The sequence below is a fragment of the Lipophrys pholis genome (assembly GCF_963383615.2).
Source record: "Lipophrys pholis genome assembly, chromosome: 19".
Classification (NCBI taxonomy): domain Eukaryota; kingdom Metazoa; phylum Chordata; class Actinopteri; order Blenniiformes; family Blenniidae; genus Lipophrys; species Lipophrys pholis.
This window is the reverse complement of record NC_137647.1, coordinates 13,034,241-13,055,519: the sequence shown is the minus strand read 5'-3', so window position 1 is coordinate 13,055,519 and position 21,279 is coordinate 13,034,241. Positions and strand designations below refer to the sequence as shown.

At 41.9% G+C, this 21,279-nt stretch overlaps 4 protein-coding genes across 4 annotated transcripts; 2 read left to right on the top strand and 2 right to left on the bottom strand.

Annotated features, from left to right (window-relative positions):
* The first annotated feature begins 1,882 nt into the window (after window positions 1–1,882).
* Window positions 1,883–10,468, top strand: gys1 (glycogen synthase 1 (muscle)). The gene is made up of 15 exons (XM_080488542.1): window positions 1,883–2,140; window positions 3,957–4,075; window positions 4,269–4,450; window positions 5,557–5,748; window positions 5,925–6,110; window positions 6,225–6,369; window positions 6,589–6,706; window positions 6,794–6,914; window positions 7,211–7,317; window positions 7,622–7,681; window positions 8,054–8,246; window positions 8,371–8,593; window positions 8,681–8,844; window positions 8,959–9,039; window positions 9,142–10,468. The coding sequence occupies exons 2-15, from the start codon at window positions 3,958–3,960 to the stop codon at window positions 9,385–9,387; spliced, it is 2,136 nt and encodes a 711-aa protein (XP_080344668.1). The 5' UTR covers window positions 1,883–2,140; window position 3,957; the 3' UTR covers window positions 9,388–10,468.
* On the bottom strand, window positions 9,971–13,499 carry aspdh (aspartate dehydrogenase domain containing). Its single transcript, XM_080488543.1, has 8 exons — window positions 13,431–13,499; window positions 13,248–13,302; window positions 13,017–13,161; window positions 12,720–12,804; window positions 12,342–12,491; window positions 11,481–11,704; window positions 11,241–11,380; window positions 9,971–10,690 (listed from the first exon to the last, which is right to left on the bottom strand). The coding sequence occupies exons 1-8, from the start codon at window positions 13,449–13,451 to the stop codon at window positions 10,653–10,655; spliced, it is 858 nt and encodes a 285-aa protein (XP_080344669.1). The 5' UTR covers window positions 13,452–13,499; the 3' UTR covers window positions 9,971–10,652.
* Window positions 13,500–14,145: 646 nt separating this feature from the next.
* On the top strand, window positions 14,146–17,127 carry tmem86b (transmembrane protein 86B). The gene is made up of 3 exons (XM_080487658.1): window positions 14,146–14,401; window positions 14,551–14,794; window positions 16,217–17,127. Exons 1-3 carry the CDS (start codon window positions 14,351–14,353, stop codon window positions 16,666–16,668), a joined length of 747 nt encoding a protein of 248 aa, XP_080343784.1. The 5' UTR covers window positions 14,146–14,350; the 3' UTR covers window positions 16,669–17,127.
* Window positions 16,758–21,068, bottom strand: hspbp1 (HSPA (heat shock 70kDa) binding protein, cytoplasmic cochaperone 1). Its single transcript, XM_080487657.1, has 8 exons — window positions 20,902–21,068; window positions 20,594–20,721; window positions 19,212–19,428; window positions 18,865–19,089; window positions 18,556–18,711; window positions 17,962–18,058; window positions 17,755–17,866; window positions 16,758–17,586 (listed from the first exon to the last, which is right to left on the bottom strand). The coding sequence occupies exons 2-8, from the start codon at window positions 20,711–20,713 to the stop codon at window positions 17,503–17,505; spliced, it is 1,011 nt and encodes a 336-aa protein (XP_080343783.1). The 5' UTR covers window positions 20,714–20,721; window positions 20,902–21,068; the 3' UTR covers window positions 16,758–17,502.
* Window positions 21,069–21,279: the final 211 nt, after the last annotated feature.

Here is a 21,279-nt window from a genome sequence, read left to right as displayed (position 1 = left end):
AAAACATAAAATTGACTATTCCTCACAAATCAGATTTTCATCTCAGTCTGACTATTATATCTGGATTCTGAACATTTGAAAAAAAAAATTAAATATAGTATGTTGATTTCATATATGAAGCTGAAATAAAACCATAACAAAGGGGAAACAACACTATTCAAATGTCATTTTTTTCATAATCCTGAGTGAAGCAAACAATGATGATGATAATAATGCAAATATAAAATGTGAAGTGTACTTAATTGTTTAATTTTCACCTCTATAGCTTGTCTGATTTCAAAGTGATAGATAACATTACATACATGAACATTTTAAGTTAGAATATAATGAAAATAAAGAGCTATACATTCTCGCTAAGTTGAACTAATACATTAAACCTTTTAAACAGAAAATGAACCATTGCTGATTGAAGGAATCATTTTTAAGCTTCATCTTTTAATGGGTGAGGTGAAAGCAACACTGAATGTAAATTATACCAATTAGAGCTGTCTTGCTTCTTACAGAGTATGTGAAATGTTGCAGCACTTGAATGTATTGTGAAAGTAATGACAATAGAATTGTTGGTTGTCTTTTAGAATGGTATGGATAGTAGCTCATGTTGATTATTTTGATGAACCAGCTTCTTCGCAGGTGTTGTCAAATGTTTTTATTTCACTTTCACGGTTTAGCTGTTTGTTTGTTTGGTTTTGTGTTTTTTTTTTGCAGGAATATCATGTCACAAAGTGATTGTAAACTGAATGTGTATTATGAGAGCTGGCTTTTGACAGAATCACATTCAACATTCAGTTCCCTGACATGTTTCATTGACCAAAAAAGAATACTCTGCAGAAAATAAAACCTGTAGCTCGGAGGTGGAGAAGCCTCCCAGACTATTCTGTATCATTGTGTCCTGTCATCCAATTCTGGTTCACCTGGGACTTGAACCAATCCCAGCTGACAATGGGCGAGAGAGAATAGTTGTATCATTCTACTCTCCACACCTCTACAGAAATGTTTTGATGTGTCAGTGTTTTCCACAATATATTCCTGTATTATCTATCCATCCATCTTTTATAACCATCTATCAATGCATCCATCATCTGTACCATCTATGCATCTTCTATACCACTCTACCTGTTCAGGGTTGCATGGCGATGGAGCCAATCCCAGCAGAGAGAAGGCAGGATACACCTTGGACAGGTTGCCAGAGCATCACAGGACGAACACAGAGAGACATGCGGTTACATTTGCACCCACTGGCAATTTATGGTCACAATCAATCTCAAACACATGCTTTTTGACTGTGAGGAGAAACTGGAGTATCCCTAGAAAACACCCACATGCACAGGGAGAACATGCAAACCCGTGACCTTCTCTATTAGACAACAGTGCTCACCATAGCAACACAGTGCATGCAAAATGTTTAACATATAAGTAAATTAGTTTTGCGGGGACATCAGTGTTTTTGTGTATCAGTTGTCTTTCACAGTATGCTCCTTTAAATGTTCCTGTAATTTGTGCTCGTCATAGATCAGAGGTTTGAGATGTTGATAAATGGCAGCCAGTGGAAAATTGCTCAATGGGTTATTGTAGGAAAGATCAGATATATGTATAGGTTAGAAGGCTTAATGTCACTGGTCACGTTGTGTTTTTCAAAATTTGCTCTGTGGCTTTTAGAGGACCCTTATAAATAACTCTTGCTGTCCTCCCTCCGCACGGGAAAAAATAAAAATCTGTCCCTGTGGACCACGGCTCCTGGAGTTTGTATGGCTGCGATGATTTCTCACCAACCACAGAAGGCCTCCGTGACCGCCGCTCCGCCAATGGCGTCTCTCCGCTGAAGAAGACTCCCAGTTCCCGTCACGTTGTGTCCAGAGGCGGGGACACGGAGGAGGCTGGAGCCAATGGGAGAGAATCTGAGCAAAGAAACACACCCACACACACTCTACGATCCGGCCTCCATCGCGCACGGGCCGCCAGGGGCGTCCCGTCCACTCTACGTGACAGCGAACGCACCACGCCAATGTGAGACGCTGGCATTTAACGCAGGCCGCCGCCCCCTTTGCCCCTTCACTCTCCGCCGTTCACCGCGGCGTGTGGACTGACCACGACAGCTGCTGATGTGCTGCTCATCTCCGTGAAGTTTGCACGAAACCGACGCGTGAGTAGACTCTTGTATTTTTTATTCTACGCGCTGATAATAGATGAAGCTTCTCCCTCCTGAGGCGCGCGCCCGGACGCGGTGTCACCCTCGCGCGTTTCCGCAGCAGTGTTGTGGAAGGTGCTCGATGTCACGTTCGCCACGCAACTCCGGACAAGCACACACCAGCACACGGCGGCTTGCACGTAGAGCAAGGAGGCCCGCTGTCAGTGCTGGAGAGAGGCGTCTGTGCTGAATGTGGCTGTGCACATCAGCCGCTTTTGGAAGTTCGAAGTTATTTTTGTCTTCGCTTCCCACCGTGGGCCCACAGGACAGTGCATTATTCATAAAAAAGAAAAAAAAGAGAGAGAGAGACATGAACCTGAGGTCGTGATGATTGCTATATAAACAGATTAATGCTGTTCCCCCAGCACAGACAATCCACTAAAATAAAGCAGAGTGAGGAAGAAAGCTGAATTTGAACAAGCTGGTAGGTCATTTGAGCCACTTTGTGGTCTGTCAATATATCAAACCTAAAAATTCTGCTTCAAAAATAGAAAAAAAAACTGCAATCAAAAAAGAAAAGTTACTTGTGTTATTAATGTGTCTTTTCTTCGAGGTGACGAGTGATCATTTATCCAGATTTTCTGTGTCCACTGCGATCAGTCATCCCCAACACTTTGGCATTTGAGATCAGCTGATTGCTCCTGTTTTGTACAGATTACATTTCTGCTTTGGATAAGTGTATTATAAAACACACCGACGTTGAGGAAAGGTCTACAGAACAGGTGGTTGGAACATTCTTCTACCCTTTATGCTGCACTGGATGTATATATACATATATATTTTATTTTATTTATTTATTTATTTTTTTAATTTGTCAAGTTTCAAAAGTGATTGCAACTTGTAAGGCTTCTTTGTGCCACAATGGAAGAGACAAGATCAGGTTTATGCCTGAACTACGATCTGTCCTGTTGCTTCCTGCATCCTTTTGTCACGCCACTCCCCCATTTGTAGAGAATCTAAGTGTTGGGGTTTTTTTTTTTACAAGCAGGAACACAACAAAGTTGTTTTTTCACCCCTGCACACAGACTGCCAAAGAAATGACAGAAGTGGATTCCTGCTGTGTCCCCACTACCAATATGAAGGCAGTGGTACACTCATGCAACATTTCACTCATTTAAAATTCTGAATGTGTCTGATATGTGTTGGTGTGTTGTGTAGCCACTGTGAAAGACACAGCCCTTTGGCCTGTCCTGATAGTGAAAAGAACAAGCACTTTCCGCTCTCATTCTGCGTTGTTAGATCTTTATTGCTCAAAACTTTCATGTGTTCGTTTGACTAGGGATCCCTGTGAGAATGTCCAGATGCAAAGAGCAAATCAGGACGTTTGACGCATCTATACCTTTCATTCCTATCAGTCAGAGATAAAGGAACTGAGAGAGTGTTGTTTACATCACAGTTCAGTGGTGTAATGCAGTTTTGAAACAGGGTCTGTGGTTCATTCACACTGGTTTTTGACCAAATCTGACAAGCTTGTAAGCAAAATATTGATCAAGAGGAAGTTGTTTTTTTTGTTGTTGGTAACAGGTTAACCTAGTTCTGTTATCCAAAGTAACATTTAAAGAAATGGAGAAATCAGTTTAACTGTACAGAATTGTTTTGAGAAAGAAAATTAGAATGGAATTGTAATGAAGATCATTATTTAATAGAAGATAATACCTTCAATGTATGTGTTGCTCACACATCAAGTGACTTTTTGGGAAAACACATTTAGCCTATGACATTCATGTGTTGTGAAAACAGAATTTTAAAGGTGTGCTCTATATTTACCCAGCATGCCGCTGGCTCGCAGTCTCTCCGTCACGTCCCTGTCAGGACTGGAGGAGTGGGACGAGGAGTTTGATCTGGAGGATGCTGTCCTATTTGAAATTGCCTGGGAGGTTGCTAACAAAGGCAAGTGTTTGTATGTCGAGTAAAACTGTACAGAAAGATTCTTAAACAGTTTCTGCAAGTCAAACATTTGCTCATGTTCACAGACTTTCAATTTCTATTATAAGCGAGCCATCGTAGGTGACGTACGAATCAGATTGAATCAAATTATATCTCTGTCTCAACTTTGTGTGGCATGTTTGCTGCATGTGTGAAGTTGGAGGCATCTACACTGTCATCCAGACCAAAGCCCGTCTGACCGCCGAAGAATGGGGGGAGAACTATTTCCTTGTGGGTCCCTACGTCGAAAGCAACGTGCGTACACAGGTGGAGCTGATCGAGCCCACTAACCCTACGCTGAAAAGGACCATTGACAAAATGAACTCCAGCGGGTGTAAGGTACTACCACGTACACAGTAAACACACACATGCCTCTCCAGGTTGAATTACACGTTCAAGGGCGGTCGGTCATCGACTGGTGAATATGTACGTTAAGCCTGCAGAAACCAATCAGAGTTCACCCACTCCCACTTGGCTTGGCCTGTCGAAGTCCAATGACATTTCACTGCAAAGGTTAGAGGTCGTATCGGTGTCTCTGCCTCTTTCAGACAGAAGCGCTCCAGAAATAGACGGCTGAGTGTGATACTTTCGCTGCTTTATGCTGTGTCACTCTGTGAGCGCTGTAGAATTATCAAGGAAAGGAGTGGTCGTGTGTTGAAAGAGAAGAGTTTAAGTTTGACTAAAGTTGGCCTAGTTCACAGAAAATCAACTGGTAGACCAGAGCAAAGTTGGTGAAGCTGAAAGTCTTCCTCAAAAATATGTTTGTTACATGAGTGACTCTTATTTTAGCCGTAGCTTATTTTCATTTAATGAAGGCTGATTATAGATGAGATAAAGTAACAGTTTTTGATGTAACAATGCTCCTTGGCAATAAATCTTATACTGTTGGAAAACTTGATAATTTGGTGCAATATTTGTAGGCAGCATGTGTTTGTGCAGTGAGCAGCTCAGCTCAGTATGATTTTTCTCTTCCAATGCCAAACAGATTTTATTTGCTATTGCTTTTTGTTTGATGGATTGGATGTTTGTAAAACTGCTGGTCTTGTTTCCTTAGACTTCAATTCATTCGTTCAACAAACCTGAGAAATGCATGTTCTCTATGACTGCAATATATGAATGGCACAAACAGAAATGATTGACTAATCGACACAAATTTCCTTGTATTTTTTTTCCATAGTTTAGTTCAAATGCAAATAGGTCCCGTTGCAGACAGAGGGACGACACAACTCATGTCCAGTTGATAGGAAAACTATTATTAAATGCAAATTTTAACAAGAACTGAGGATCGCTGCTCTTGTTTTTCAATATTGCTTCTCAACATATTTAAAGTGATCATCTTGAAGATAGAAATAAAAAAAAAAAAACATCTGTGTTTAAATAAATTTATTTAAAAAAAAAAAAATAAATAAATATTAACCTTGACTTGATCTAAATTCTCCCCCCAGGTTTACTTTGGCCGCTGGCTTATCGAAGGCAGTCCCTATGTGGTTCTGATCGACGTTGGGTTCACCGCCTGGTCTCTGGACCGCTGGAAGACTGAACTGTGGGACCTTTGTGACATCGGTGTGCCGTGGTTCGACCGCGAGGCCAACGACGCCGTGCTGTTCGGCTTCCTGACGGCCTGGCTTCTGGGAGAGGTCAGCAGCTCCAGCTGAGGGTGACGCTGTTGAATATACCCCATCAAAAAAAGGCCGCCGTAGACCCATTATCAAGAATAAACCGGAGAATTTCAATTGGGGTGGATCTTTTTTAAAACGAGCTAACATAACTGAGCATGTCGTCTGTGCTGACTCTGTGTTTTTGCACACCACAGTACGCAGCCCAGAGTGAGGAGCCCCCTCACATCGTTGCCCATTTCCACGAGTGGTTGGCTGGTTTGGGTCTGGTGTTGTGTCGACACAGACAGGTGCCCATCGCAACCATCTTCACCACTCATGCCACGCTGCTGGGACGCTACCTGTGCGCTGGGAGCGTGGACTTCTATAACAACCTTGCAGAGGTCCGTGTGTCTACCAACATCTTATCACATTAAAACAATAAAAAAGAGATCCAAGGAGTTTTGTGAATTCCACAAGTAACTGACCTCATTTTACTCTCTTTGTGTCTGATTCAGTTCAACGTTGATAAGGAGGCCGGCGACCGACAGATCTACCACCGGTACTGTCTGGAGCGGGCGGCTGCTCACTGTGCCCACGTCTTCACTACAGTGTCACAAATTACAGCCATCGAGGCGGAGCACCTGCTTAAGAGGAAACCAGGCATGTGAATTGTCCCCGATGAGTCGATTTGCTGAGAGAGAGCCAGTTTTACTGAACATGGATGATGGGGGTCACGTGTCTCCTGCTGCCTTCGTCCTCGGTGCTCGAGTTTAGTGCAAAACTGGCTCGCCATTAGAAAAGAACATTGTAACTTCTTTTTTCTTTTTCTTTGTTATTAAATTGTATTTAACGTTCTTATGCGCTCTCGCCTTTTCAAAGATATCGTGACTCCCAATGGGCTCAATGTGAAGAAATTCCAGGCTGTGCACGAGTTTCAAAACCTTCACGCTCAGAGCAAGAATCGCATTCAGGAGTTTGTCAGGGGACATTTCTACGGGTTAGGAAACACTGACGGCAATATGAGCATCATGAGTCTGACTCTTAGTGGAAATACATTGACTGCATTTTTGATCATTTCCATCAGGCATCTGGACTTCAACCTGGACAAGTGTCTGTTCCTCTTCATTGCAGGAAGGTATGAATTCTCCAACAAAGGGGCCGACGTCTTCCTGGAGGCTTTAGCCAGACTGAACTATCTTCTGAGGGTGAGTGTTTTTGTAATATCTTGGTCAGTTTAATCGCTGTCCCCAGACAAAAATTTACAATAGATACATCAACAAGGTTTTACAACATTTTACTGAAATCCAGTGAGGAATAGACTTAATCTCTACACAATTTTAAGTCATACATTAGAAAATGGCATTTTAGTCCGTTTTTAACTTTTTTTTTTTTATTCTTTTTTTTAAACAAAATGGAGCGTAATTGTGTTAATTTTTTTCATTCAGTTCGTTGAATGCCTTATAAAACCTGACAAACCTACCATATGATCTATCCTTCACAGGTAAACCACAGCGATGTGACCGTCATCGCATTCTTCATTATGCCAGCTCGGACAAACAACTTTAATGTGGAAACATTGAAGGGCCAAGCAGTCAGGAAGCAGCTATGGTACGTGTGCAATAAAATATTCCATCGATCTCAATGCCGTACAAGATGCAGAGAAGACATCAGAAATGCTATTCTGAGAGGCCCAAAAGGGGATCGAGCTCACCTGCCACAATGGCTTATGGGAACCCCGGCAGCTAATTTATTGAAAATGTGAAATGAATTAATTTGATATTTTTCACCTTAAAATAAAATCTGTAACATAGAAATTTAGTTGTAACAAGCTTTCAATATCGGTACTCGTTTGACATCTTTTGACTTGGAGTTGTGGTGTTGAAGAGAAATGATGTTTTATTGTTCTCGACAGGGATACTGCTCATACTGTGAAGGAACGCTTCGGCAAGAAACTTTATGAGTCACTTCTCCAGTAAGTTCGCCGCATGTTTTGAAAATGAAATTTGTACGATGTGGAAGGAAATGTTTTGTAGAAAAATGAAAGGAAAATGAAACATGCAACAAACTTCCCTTTGCATGTTTCTTGTAATTGAACAGCCTCTTCAGTAACTGGAAGAGGTTTTGTTTTGGGGTGTTTTCACAAATATTTGCTCTTAATTTTTTTTTCAGATTTTGAGATGTAATCATGTTATTACTTCCTGTAACCACATGTGTTTTCTTTCTGTTCTTTAGATTTTAAATAAGAAAAGAAACATTGAGTTTAGATTGTCAATTTAGCCTCAAAACATGTGCGTTTCTAATTCTTCGATTTATTGAATCCACTTTCTATTTTTATTTTTTAAAGTGGGCAGCTCCCTGATGTGTCAAAGATGCTGGACAAAGATGACTTCACCATAATGAAGCGAGCCATCTTTGCCACCCAGAGACAGTGTCAGCCTCCCATTTGCACCCACAACATGCTGGAGGACAGCAGCGATCCCATTCTCAACTGCATCCGCCGCATTGGCCTTTTCAACAGCTCTGCTGACCGGGTCAAGGTGGGAGGAGCCCAGTGAATGATAAAACTAACCTTTCTGTGTGCTTCATTGCAACTTTCAGATTTATTGTGCACATTGCTTGGCATGTTAATGGATAATATATGTTGTTCTCGACACCCTTTAGGTTATCTTCCATCCAGAGTTTCTTTCATCCACTTCACCTCTACTTCCAATGGATTATGAGGAGTTTGTCAGAGGCTGCCACCTGGGTGTCTTCCCTTCGTATTATGAACCTTGGGGCTATACGCCAGCTGAGTGCACAGTCATGGGAATCCCATCAGTCTCAACTAACCTATCGGGCTTTGGCTGTTTCATGGAGGAACACATAGCGGATCCATCAGCATATGGTGAGTGTCTCCTTACAGGATGTCTTGAATTTTTACTTCTACTTGTTTTATTGGCTCGGCAGTAATGAAGCTTTATTCTTTTGACAGGTATTTACATCTTGGACCGGCGGTATCGAGGAGTGGACGAGTCGTGTAACCAGCTCACCTCCTTCCTGTTCCAGTTCTGCAAGCAGAGCCGACGTCAGAGGATCATCCAGAGGAACCGGACTGAGCGCCTGAGTGACCTCTTGGACTGGAAATACCTTGGAAGGGTGAGATTACTACTTATAGATTGAATGTTGAGGGTTTTTTTTTTTTTTTGCATCAACAAAGTTCATTCTCTGTTTTTTTTTTTTGTTTTTTTTTGTATGTGTGTTTTGCATTAGTATTACATATCGGCCCGTCACATGGCTCTGGCTAAAGCCTTCCCTGACACGTACCTGTATGAACCTCACGACCCCACCTCGGTAAGTTGATGAGAAATGTGTTTAATTTCATTGTTTATTAAATCCATTACTTTCTTTTTAATTGAGGTTCTCATGCTTTCATTCATCTTATGTCATCTTCAGACTTCCGGTTTCCGTTACCCCCGGCCGGCTTCTGTGCCGCCCTCGCCGGCTCTATCCCGCCACTCCTCCCCGCGCCACAGCGAGGCTGAAGACAACGACGAAGACGAACGCTACGACGAGGATGTGGAGGCAGAAAAGGACCGAGTGAACATCCGCCAGCCCCACAGCCTGCCGTTCAAAAACAAGGTGGCTGCTGTCAACCCAGCCAATGGGACCAGTGACGGTGCCACAAGCGAGAAAATCTGAACACACATACAGTACATGCTGAACATCACTAGTCAATCTTTATCTGTGGCAATAGTTAGTGATCTACGTATTTGCAAACGTGACAAATGAAAGCGGGTTGTAAGAAAAGAGAATCTACATTACCCTCGGTGTCTTCCCAACTTGTACGTACCTCAGAATTTCCAAAAATATCTATCGGTTTGATATGTTTTGGCATCATTCATTTACACCAGCAGTGCAACCAGTGGTTTGCTTGGAGGAATAAACAGTGATTAATGAGTTACATAGCAGTTTAATATGTTGGACGAAAATCATGTTTGCTGGATTTTGTAGGGTACTAACACTGGATAACAAAAGTGTAAAACATAAATGATAGGATTGTAACAAGATGGTTTTTATACTTGATTCTAAGGTAGGTTCAGAGTAGAAGAAAACCACATTACCCTCCTTTTTACCAGCTAAACATCTTTACAATCCGATTTTATTCCTGCTTGATAACATCACATTCACCCTGCGCTGTCAGTTGCTGTTTGTAGTCACAGTTTTCCATTTGTGTAGCACTTAGTGTGATCATAGCACAGGGCTTCAAACTCAACTGTCCACCACTGATGTAGCATTTATTTATTTATTTTTCTTTCTTTGAAATGCCTTGTTTACTACAAGATTTCCCAGAACGGAAACAAAATGCAGAATACACATATGCACAGTGACGGATAACGTTTTGGATTTGAGAGAAGTGTGAGAGGGACGTTTGCATTTTGTTTCTGTGCCTTATTGTGTCACAGCGTCTCAGTTTATACTGATGAACAACCTCGTATGTATTTGTGTGACTGTGTGGAAATGGTTTATCCTTGATTCACCTGTATTTATATGTGAAATGCGAAGAAGGAAAAAACAAAACACTGGACTGTCTTCTGAAATGTCAACTGTAATTTAGGGTTGAAAACATCAAGGTGCTGTAAGAGGAGCTGCGGAACTGATTTTACCATGCGTGTGCTCTCACTCCCTGCAAGCGTTGCATCATTTGTTACAACCTGACCCAGATGAACTTATAATAAACAAAATAATTATATAGATACATATATACTGGTTAGTGTTTTACAAACAACTGCCTCTTCTTTCGTTGTATGCGTGCTGTTTATTGAAAGACGTTCATCCAAACATCTGTGGAGTTTCACAGAAGCATACTGAGGCAGTGATCCAGAATAAAGCTTCTAATTTTATGTGGATTTGGTCGTGGAGCCTCCTCCCCAGTTGAAGGTGATCCTCCACAGTCCTGTCCTGCTTCAGCACAAGTAAAATTTGCCCCCATGACCTTTGCAAACTGAAAGGAATGGGGGGAAAAAAGAAAGCGATGATTCATTTTTGCTTAAATATGTACTTTTAACACTTGGCAGTTTTAAAATTTTTCCTCAAATCAATTCTTCAGGGCAAGAAAAACATTTCTGAACAGCTGTTTAATACTCATACTATATATCTTATGACAAACATTTTGCAGACGATTACATAAAAACAAAGTGACCGAGCTGACTCAGTCCTGTTATTTATGTCCAGTAACTGAGGATGAAGTGTATATTCAGCCATTTCCTTTTACAGTGGTCTCCATGTCAAGTAATTGCAATTGGCACATTAAACTTGAACGATTTTCACATGAGATGCCCTTCCTGCAACAACTGGGATTCGAACCAGGGTCCCCACACTCGAGGTCAAGACTTGACCAGCTGTTCAATCAGGACAGCCCGATAGATGGCCCATGACATTTGTTTTACAAACTTTTTGAGAAGGACATTAAAGAGTTAAGTAGTGTTTTGAATACGCTTACTCGAAGTATCTCATGCTGGGTTAGAAAGGAATAAAAACTGTCTGAGACTCACCGAGTAAACTGTTCCAGAAAGAGTTGTATGTGGCACTGCCGGTCACAGCCCCGAGCCTGGCTGGATTCCTCCTCACTGTGTTCACTGAGAAACCATCGGGCCCCGTCACCTCCACCTCCACCACATGAAAGTCACTCAACCTGAGGGGATAAGAAACCGTTTCATGCAAGCACACATCAGAACCAGGCTGCATCGGATGGATCTGATTCTTCTGGATCTGATTCTTCTGGAGAGACTCACGCCGTATCTGACACGATCTCCCCCTGGACACCGGTGAAGCCGAGCGCCCCCCCTGCCACTGCTGCTGCTGCCATGGTGTTGACATTGTTTGGGGCGAGTGAGCACAGTTCTGCCACTGAGCCGCTGAATAAAATGCGCCTACCCTCCCCCTCCGTCCAATCACTGAGGATGTCTCCTGTCAGCCGGAAACAGGATGGATGCTTGGACATTCTTATGAACAAAGCCTGAAAAGAAGCAGAGAGGAGGCTGCTACAGACGGTCACCACCAGCATGAGCAAAGGAATTTTGTTTGTGCAATTCATCTAAAAGCAAATCTCTGTCTGTTCAGTTGTGGGTTTGTTTAACACACAACCCCCACTTTTCTTCTTACAATTGAAACACAAAGTGTGAAGAGTGACTATCACAAAGTTTTCTCTTTCATCGCCCCCCCCCCCCCCCCCCCTTTTTTTATAGCCTTTGCCAACGAAGCTGGCCAAGAAGGTTTTGTGTTCGTCTGCGTGTATTTATTTATTGATTGGTTTTGTATGTATTTTACCAACTTTTCGCAAAGAACTACACACCTGAATTGCATGAAACTTTCAGGGATGATTTGTTATCATCCAAGGACCAATCGATTAGATTTTGGGATGGTATCGGCAAGCCTTTTCAGAATAAATCCTAAAAATCTTCCCATGCAAAGCGAATGAGAGAGGGACCTCATGGAGCGGATCAAATTTGATCAGGGTCTGTTGCCATAGAGACGCTCCCTGCGCAGTGCTGACTTGGTTCCACAAACAAATGTGGTGTTGGCGAAGGTATGCGTCTGCCAAGTGCCCGTTCGAGTTTTTTATTGCTTTACCACCTGCATTGTTTCGATGTTACCTTCAGTGTCCCACTATCATTCATCCTCTGGATGTCCTGGCCTCCCCATAATGCACCGCTGGGGACATAAACAGTCCGACCATATTTCTGAGCAGCCTGACGCAGCTTCTCGTTGAGATCCGGATTAGAGAGTGCTGAGGGAGAGCCCACCTAAGAGAGAAGGTGAAGTCAAGGTAATAAACAGGACGTTTCACGGATGTTAGACAGTAGCATCCTCCTACTTGAGACTTCATAAGTTAATTATGCAAAGTTGAAGATGTACAGCATGTGCATGTATCACATACAATGGCGTAGCTTCAAACACAAAGCAACATTTCAAAAACAAAGTCACACACTTGTCCTTTCACTCAAACTGAAACAAACAGGACAGGAACCCACCATGAAATGAGCCTGAGCCAGAAATTTGAGGCCAAACTCTTTCACGATCTGAGGATGACACACCTCCACGATCACGTCACACCGTCTGTAAAACACACGCTCATTATTAATCAATGTTCATTTTATTCAACCCTTCAAAGTACAGTCTGTCTCGAGCAATCTCAAGGTTCACTCTGCCATGTGGAAATATATATATTGTCTGTGTGTGTGTGCGCGTGTGTGTGTGTGCGTGCGTGCGTGCGTGTGTGCGTGTGCGTGCGTGCGAGCGTGCGTGCGTGTGTGTGAGCGTGCTCGCACCTGTCAGCAAAGGACTGCAGATCACTAAGTACAAGCTCAGCAGGAACTAAACCCTTCAGCTTGTCTGAATTTCTGTTCCAGACAAAAGCCAGAGTCAAACCAAGTGCAGGTCCGTCTCTGAGGATCTTCTCCGCCAGGAACTTCCCTAAAGTGTAAACACAGACATGTTGTGTCAGTCACCCAGAAGCACCAGTTGAAAGAGCGTGTGGGAATTGGTACAGAATGTCAGACCTAGATGTCCATATCCTACCACTCCAATCCTTATCGAAGAGCTGCTTTCCATGGCCTGCAAAAGGAGGGACTAATAAATGAAACATAAAACATCGAGCTGCCCCACAATCCCACACACACCCATTCCACCTTACACCTAATCTGATATCCCCCCCCCAATCACTTGATCGCTGTTACACTTACTGCATTTATGGCTCTACACATTCAAGAGTCCGACACTCCTCCAGAGCTGCGTCTCCCACTCTGAAGAGCAGCGACGAGCTGACAACTCCGGGAGTTGGGCAAAAAAAAAAGAGTTCAAAGTTTGGCTCACTGATACGAGTTAATCATTGCTGTTCTGTGAAATTAGTACACACAGCACTCCACCACCAATCACTTACAACAGGAATTTTAGTTTCAGACACAATTTATTGACACGTTGTTTCCCCCACAGACAGAGCATGTTTCTAAAGTTTCTACTTTTATATCCGTTGCTTTGTGCTCGGCGACACAGTCGAATGAATTGGATTTTTGCCTTTCTGGATAAATGTCCAACAGTGTTTTAAAACGTGAAAATCGAAACGTGTTTTAACAAATTGTTTCCATCTTGTTTCTTTTAATCGTGTACTTAATAGAGTTACTGATGCTTTTAGAAGAATGAGCTCAATGTCAGGCTGAGAACGTCACACAGTCACGTGTTCAGCCAATATTTGACATGATCTACTATTTCATTACAGCCAATGACTTAAATGAAAGTTGTTGTTTTTTTATTAGTTATAATAGCAAGTTCAACTTTGCCCCTTGTGTGTTGGCGGTTGCCGGTGTATTCTGGCCGGAGAGGTCAAAGGTCAGCTGTTTGTCCGTGAGAAGTGAAAACAGGAGGAGGACGTTGATTATCAGAGTACAATCAGACAGCGAGGATCGGTCCAAAGTTCGTCGCTGCCAAACGCTGGCGCTCTGATAGACACGGCAGAGATTTGAGAGGAGGGGTACAGGAGAACATCAGAGGAGTGTTGGTGCTGGTGACCAAGACGCTGAACGAGAACGACTATAAAACATTTTAAAAAAGAGACGAGTTCATTGGGACTTCTATTGGGGGTCACGACAGCACTGACAGGCAGAAGATGGACATCCTTGACACGCACAACTTTGACAGGCGGCAGAGGAGGAACATGGTACAGTTTACATTTATTTTTTTTATTTTCAATATGTTTATTCATCTATAATGTTGTAAAGTACATACAAGTGTTTAAGTACATTTTCCTTTGGTGTTAAAGGTCGTGACATGTCTCTCCTATTCTCTCTGTCCATCCTTCTCTATCAGTCCTGTGCTCTCCTTTTCTCTCTCTTGCCTTTCTTTTTGTCCACAGGTTTGTACTTTTACCTGTGGACTCATGACGCCCCGGCGTCCATCATGTCCGCAGGCGTCAAGACAGCTCCTGTGCTGCTGCTGGCTGCGGCGGTGCTGAGCTGGAACGGAGGTCAGAGCGTCCTGGGTGTGGTGGGAGGACTGCTGCTGTCTGCGGTCGGTGACTGGTGCTTGGTGTGGCCGGAACACTTTCTGCACGGTAGGAAGCCCGAATTTATGATTAGAAGAAGACAAACTGGAGTTTTCTCTTGATGCAGCGTAAACTGCATGTTTGGCAGTGTGATACAAGTCATTAAAGAAAGATCATAGAAGTTACTTTTATTTTTTTAAACCCTGTAATGACCAAGGAAATAATGGAGAGAAAATGTTTATTTTTTTGGAATTGTCTCTGTTTGGCTGGCCCTTGTCCATCTGTTTCCTTATATTTGGCCAAAAGGTAGTTGAGAAAGTCGTTTCTGTCTTTTTAGAAACCCCAGAAGTTTCCCTGCAGTTCTCACACTGTGATTGTCTTTCCCTGTTTATAAAGTGGTCGATGTCGTTGTTCCACACATTTGCAGGCACACTGGACAACGGCCTCTTCCATGGTGGTGTTGATGTGTGTGGTGTCGAGGAGAATGGTCCAATGTTTCGTTCAGATGGTTTTGTTGTTGGATCCTCTTCCTTTCAGCAAATATGTTTGTGTCTCTTTCTTCTCCTGTCTTCACTTTTCACTTTGGACCTTCCACGCTTCTTTGACACTGTCTCTTGTGTTCCCAACTGAACTTCTTCTTATACCGTCGGATGAATAGTTTTATCTTCCCCATCACTACTTTTATAGCTTTCTTTATCTTGCTGTGCTCCAGTTTATATCGTCCACATCATTTTCTGCCTGAGGCAACTGTAGGACATCTTAGACACTCTACTCATTATTAGCTTTCTGAAATACATTAGATCAGTGGTTTCACCTAATTTCTTGAAATGTTCATGCCACACATCATCGTTCAAATGACAAACTCCAAATACAGGACAGAGACAATCAAGGATTTTAGCATTACATTCCTACTGTGCAAATTTTTATTCAAACATTTTTCTAAGAGTTTGTACAATAAGTTGAAGTTTGGCCAATTGATGATGAAATACTACAGAGTTGTTATTGAACATTTTAAAAAGAAACTCGTCACTTGTAAAAGTAACTTTTGCTTCACTTTTTTAAAAGAATTATTTTAAAGATTCAGTCAAAGTGTCTCAAGAAACCACAGTGATGGTATTTTTGTCTCAACTTGCCTTCTTCATGGTAGCCTAACTCAAAGCAGATTATTTATTTGAATTTCTAATTTTTAGAGGTGAATCTACCATATGATGATAAACTAAAGGCTATAAAATAACGGATGCAATGGTTGAAAACCAGACAGAAAGACACTTCACTAATTGTACTTCAGTGACTAATTTCATAATCAGTTACTTCCTCGTCCTCACGTGTCACTGGTCCAAAAGTCATTGTATGTAGATGGAGATGAAACACTTGGTGTTATAGAATACAGCTTTAAGTAGACCTGCTGACCTCACCATGCCATAAAATTAATGTTGTTTTGTTTGTCGTTTTTCAGTTTGACCTTAATATTTGACCTTCCGTCCGTTTCAGGAATGGGCGCCTTTGCTGCGGCTCACCTGCTCTACTCGCTCTCCTTTTTATCCAGCCGGTATGCAACATACTCGTCTTCCTCCTGGGTCCGTCCTCTGTCTCTGATCGTCTTCGCCATCGGTGGAGGATTTTACATCTACCTGTTTCCATTCTTGAGGAAAGCGCCGAACTCGGAGATAGTGACTCCAGCTGTGGGCATCTACATTTTCCTCATAGCTGTGATGGGCGCTTTCGCCATCAAGACTCGCCGTGCAACAACTCTGTTGGGAAGTTTAATCTTCATGGTGTCTGATATTACTCTGGCTCTGCAGGTTTTTAAGGTGATGCCATCAACGGCGCATAGCAAAATCACAGTCATGGTGACATACTATTTAGCACAGCTTTTGATTGCTGTTGGTGACGTAAAAGCAACGGAGAACAAAGACGACTTTGGAAAGTGGAAGAAAACTTAACCAGCGTCCCTGTGGCATCCCCAACGTCTGAGGGACCTTCTCTGATATTCTTAGTACAACCAATTCTTATACTTAGTCTTTTTTCTTTTAATCCAACAAGTGTGGAATGGGACAAAAAGGAGCGAGAGGAACTTCGAAGTCTGAATGTGAATTTCAATCATAGTTTATTATACCTGTGACAAAATAAAACTATCATAAGGTATTTCATACTATTGCAATAATGGTAGAAAAAGTCCTATTGTGTTCAAATTACAAAGTCTACAGATAAAACAGCAAAAAGCATCCACTGTACACCAATAAGGGATATTCCGGTTCTCTGATTTAATGATGAAATTACTTTGAGGGATATTTATGTTTAGGTGTGGTCTATGCACGTGGTGGCATCATGTGAACCAGGAATTATATGTATATATGAGACAATGTGTTTTGTTAATAATAAATAAATGATTTATAAATGTGATTTTCTTTTCTTCGTGAAGGGACCAACTGAAGTGAAATGCTTGAAACACATTAACCTGAATCTAGACAAATACATTTGAGCTAAACTGACATTTGAATGTATTAACACTTAAAGGATTAAACATCACACTCAAAACAGATTGTTTTGGTATTACAATAAACACATGGAGAACGTAAACACTGAAATAAAAGATGAGGTGTTCCATACAGGAATTTACACACGCAAAATCCAGTTTCTGGATGACATGCAGAAAATAGACAATGGCTGTCGTAACAGACAGACACAGCAGGAGGACGTCCCTGATCCAGCTCATGAATACTTTCGATCTTTTCACACAGCTGAAGTGTGAAAAAATGAAAAAAAAGAGAGAGACTTCAGCGATCCATGCCGTTGTCGTCTGACTGCTTCCCCCCATGGAAACACAAAGCCTTCAAGCGATCGCAGAAGTCGAGCTCCTCCTGTTAGAAAACAAATCAGATGTTTAGTGGGAAATGATTAACCTGATTCCTAAACTTTCAGTTCTTATGTCTTTCTACTGTCAGTTTTGCAGTCAGGCAACACGAGGAAATACACTTTTTTTTTTTTAAAAATCCAGTTTCACCGTGAAACTCAAAAATATGAATTACCTGACTTTCTTCTTTTCCTTGGAGCTCTTTGGCTCTTTGTCTCAGAAGCTCCTCCAGACCCAGAGCCGGGTTCCTGCAGTCTTTCACCCCTAGTGGAAAATCTTCCACCAAGCTGCACAGACCCCCCAAAACAAAGTTCCACATACATTATCAAGAAGACAGACTCATTAATGCAACTTTAAGGGTGAAGTGAAGAATGTCTCTTACCAGCAAAGGGCGCCGAGCACGTGCTCATGGAAAGGTGAGTGTGGCAAGCGGAGAACTGCAACCAGCTGCTCGACCATACCCATAGAGACCACCACACCTGCAGGAATTCAAATATACAAGAAGATCCTTGGGTTTCATGTGTTTCATCAAATAAATATAACAAAGAAAAGGTGTTTTTTTTTTTTTTTTTACCAAACTCAGTGAAAATCTTTGGATCAGTCACAGTAACAGAACAATAGAACCTCTCAAAGATTTTGAAACATTTACCTATTTTACACAGACAACATGGTTGTCGCCCAAGAAAACTCTGTCCATGTGAGAAGGATTACTTCATTAATAATCTATACTGTCCAAACAAGTGCACTTCTTGCACTACTGTTACTTCACTTGCTCTACATACTGGAACAAAATGTGTTGCATTCACTGTGCAATGACTAGTTTTTGTCATGCAGGAGGCTAATTATTTCTTCATTATACTGCTTTAAAAAGCTGCTAAATGTCAAACTGAAGCTTTGTGATGTTGTAAGATGTTTTACAAAAACACCAGTATGGACACAGCTTCACTGTACTGTCCTGACCAGATCTCGTCCAAACCTTTTTGCTCTGGATAAGCCATGAGCAGATTGAGGAGCAGGAATGCAGACTTGGTCCTGAGCTTCTCGTTCTGCGACTGCATCCCTCGCATCAGCATCGAGAAACCATCATGGGACAGGAAGGCCTGCAGCCCGGCCTCCTGCTCTCGGACCAGACCTTGAGCCACATAAAAAAATGTTGTTTTTTTAAAACGTACGAAGTTGAAAGAATGAATTGCCTCATCTCTAAGAGGCAGTAATGTTTAAATAGGCATCAGAAAGCCATGCAACATGATACCAAACTGGGCTTTTATCCACCAGATCTACTCACATGAGACGGCGTACAAGGCTTTGACTCTGACGATGGGGTGAGGGTCCGAGTCTGTGAGCTGCAGCAGCTTCGGCAGCGCCCCAATGCCGAGCAAGTGAACTTGAACCTGCGGCATGTTCTGCGCGCACGAGGCAAGGACACAAGCGGCACGCCACCTCAGGCCGCCGCGAGCATGACACAGATAGCGAGACACACACAGGTCCAGTCCACCGAGAGTCATCAAGTCTGTAAAGCACAGAATGAACTCAGTACACATTACCTTCATAGTAGCTGATAGACTTTTTGTAGCGTGTGCCTATAAACTCTCACGGAAAGTAAAATCAACTCGGAACTTAATCATCACAAACCTCTAGCGTTGTCCAGATTCTCACACAAGTCAGACAGCAACTCAAAGACCGACTCCCGCTCATCCTCCTCATCTTCACCCCTGTCTTCCTCTCCATTGCCCTCGCTTTCGCTGGTTTCCTCACACTGTAATATGGCCAGGCACTGCTTCATCTGCTCCACTTCATCCATCTGCCCTTTGCAGACTTCTGCGAGAGCTTCTCTCAACCAGGCTTTTCTCTGCAACAAAACAAAGAGGATGAAAAGATTATGAATGCACCAATGGTTGATAGAGAGATCTGTGAATCTCTCTTATCAAACAATACAGACTGGAATGGTTTTGAAAAAGAAAGGAATTTAATTTTTGGTCAATAATATTGGCATCATTTGCTGATTCTATATTCACAAAGCTCATATGGCACCCCCCCCCCCCCCCCCCCCCATCATGGCCTGCTATCAGAAATGAATTGGTCTGTTCTTCAAATATATAAATATAGTTTGTTTCCTCATATCTGAATATAATTTATTATAATCCCCAGATTTGTTTTACTTATTTATCTGTTTGTCTTAATCTTTAAAATGGGGTTTGATGCTCCTCTTGTAATTTTCTTTTCATTGTCGGATTGATTTGTTTTTTTTGTTGGTTTTTTTTAGATTTCTTTCAACCTTTGTATATATTTACATCTTGTTGATTTCTGAATGCCGATATTAAGAAAGATAATTTGAACCATTTCCGTTGAAAGCCAACCAAACATAAAGACTAAATTTTTTCTTTTTGAAATGTCACAATGCAGATTTTCCATAATGGCGGTGATTTTATGTTGTATGTACGATGTTTATAATTTAATTTTGAATTCTGTGAATTCTCATTGTTTGTTTCTACTGTCCAATTGTTCCCATTCTTGAAGAAAAATAAAAGATGTTGAAGCATGGAGAGCCTTTGACCATAGGTCTTCATAATTTAAATGGAAGTATGGGATTCCTGCTGTATGTGTGCTGGGGACTTCAGTTTCCTCTCACTGTCCAAAAGCATGCATGTGAGGTTGAATGTTTCTCCGCTTGTCCTGTGATGCACTGGCACTTCTTACTTTTTATTTAGGAACAAGCTAAGAGATTTCGTAGATAATTGTATTTTTATAAATACACAAGCTGTTTACAACCTTCAAAACTTTACAATCAGGCAAAAAGCTTTTCTTGAGACTTAAATATATGATGGTGTAAGCATATTTAACTTTGTTTTCCTTTACACTGCGATGGTTTTAAGTCTTGGGGAGTGTGCATGTGAAAGAAAGGACATTGCAATAACATCACAGGGATTCTAACGTGTGTGTTGATCACATTGTTGGACCTGTGTGTGTGCTGGGGAGGAGATCCGAGTAAAACACGTTGAGGCAGAGACACCCACCTCCTCTGACATGGGCTCCGCAGGAGCAGGACCCTCCGCGGCGGATCCAGCGTCCACCGCCAGCTGCAGGACCCCCTGCAGGTTCCGGGGGTATCTCCTGGTCTGTCTGTCCTCGGACATGATGCAAACTGGACGAGAAACACAAAATAAAAAACAACATGCAGGTTTTAGAAAACACCATCAATTAAGGCGACGGACTACAACACAGTTAACTTGACTTGACGCAGTATTTATGATACATACATGGAGACATAATCACCACTAATGTGATGGACGATTTACACACAATCAGTTTATCTCTGTCTTACCTCCAAAGAGTCGAGTAGAGTTGATGGATGATCTGTTTCTATGTGAGTCCAAGATAATTTATATAGTCTTTATAAGACAGAACGGGAACGTACTGGAACCTTCTAGCGAGCTGAGCTCATGAATGACACGGAGGCCGCCATGCTGCACCGTAAAACCCCGACCAAATGGACATGCATAAATTTGTATATATGTCTATGTACCAAACAGGCAAACTGAATTGTGTGCGCCCAAGTCAAAGTCATTTTAATCCACACATGTTCTCGAACAATAACTTTGATTTAATATTAGATATCTTAATAAGCTATATTATAAAATACACCCTTTGCTTTGAAAAGCTACAGCGGAAACGTATATCTTTTACGAAAATTACGGTAAAT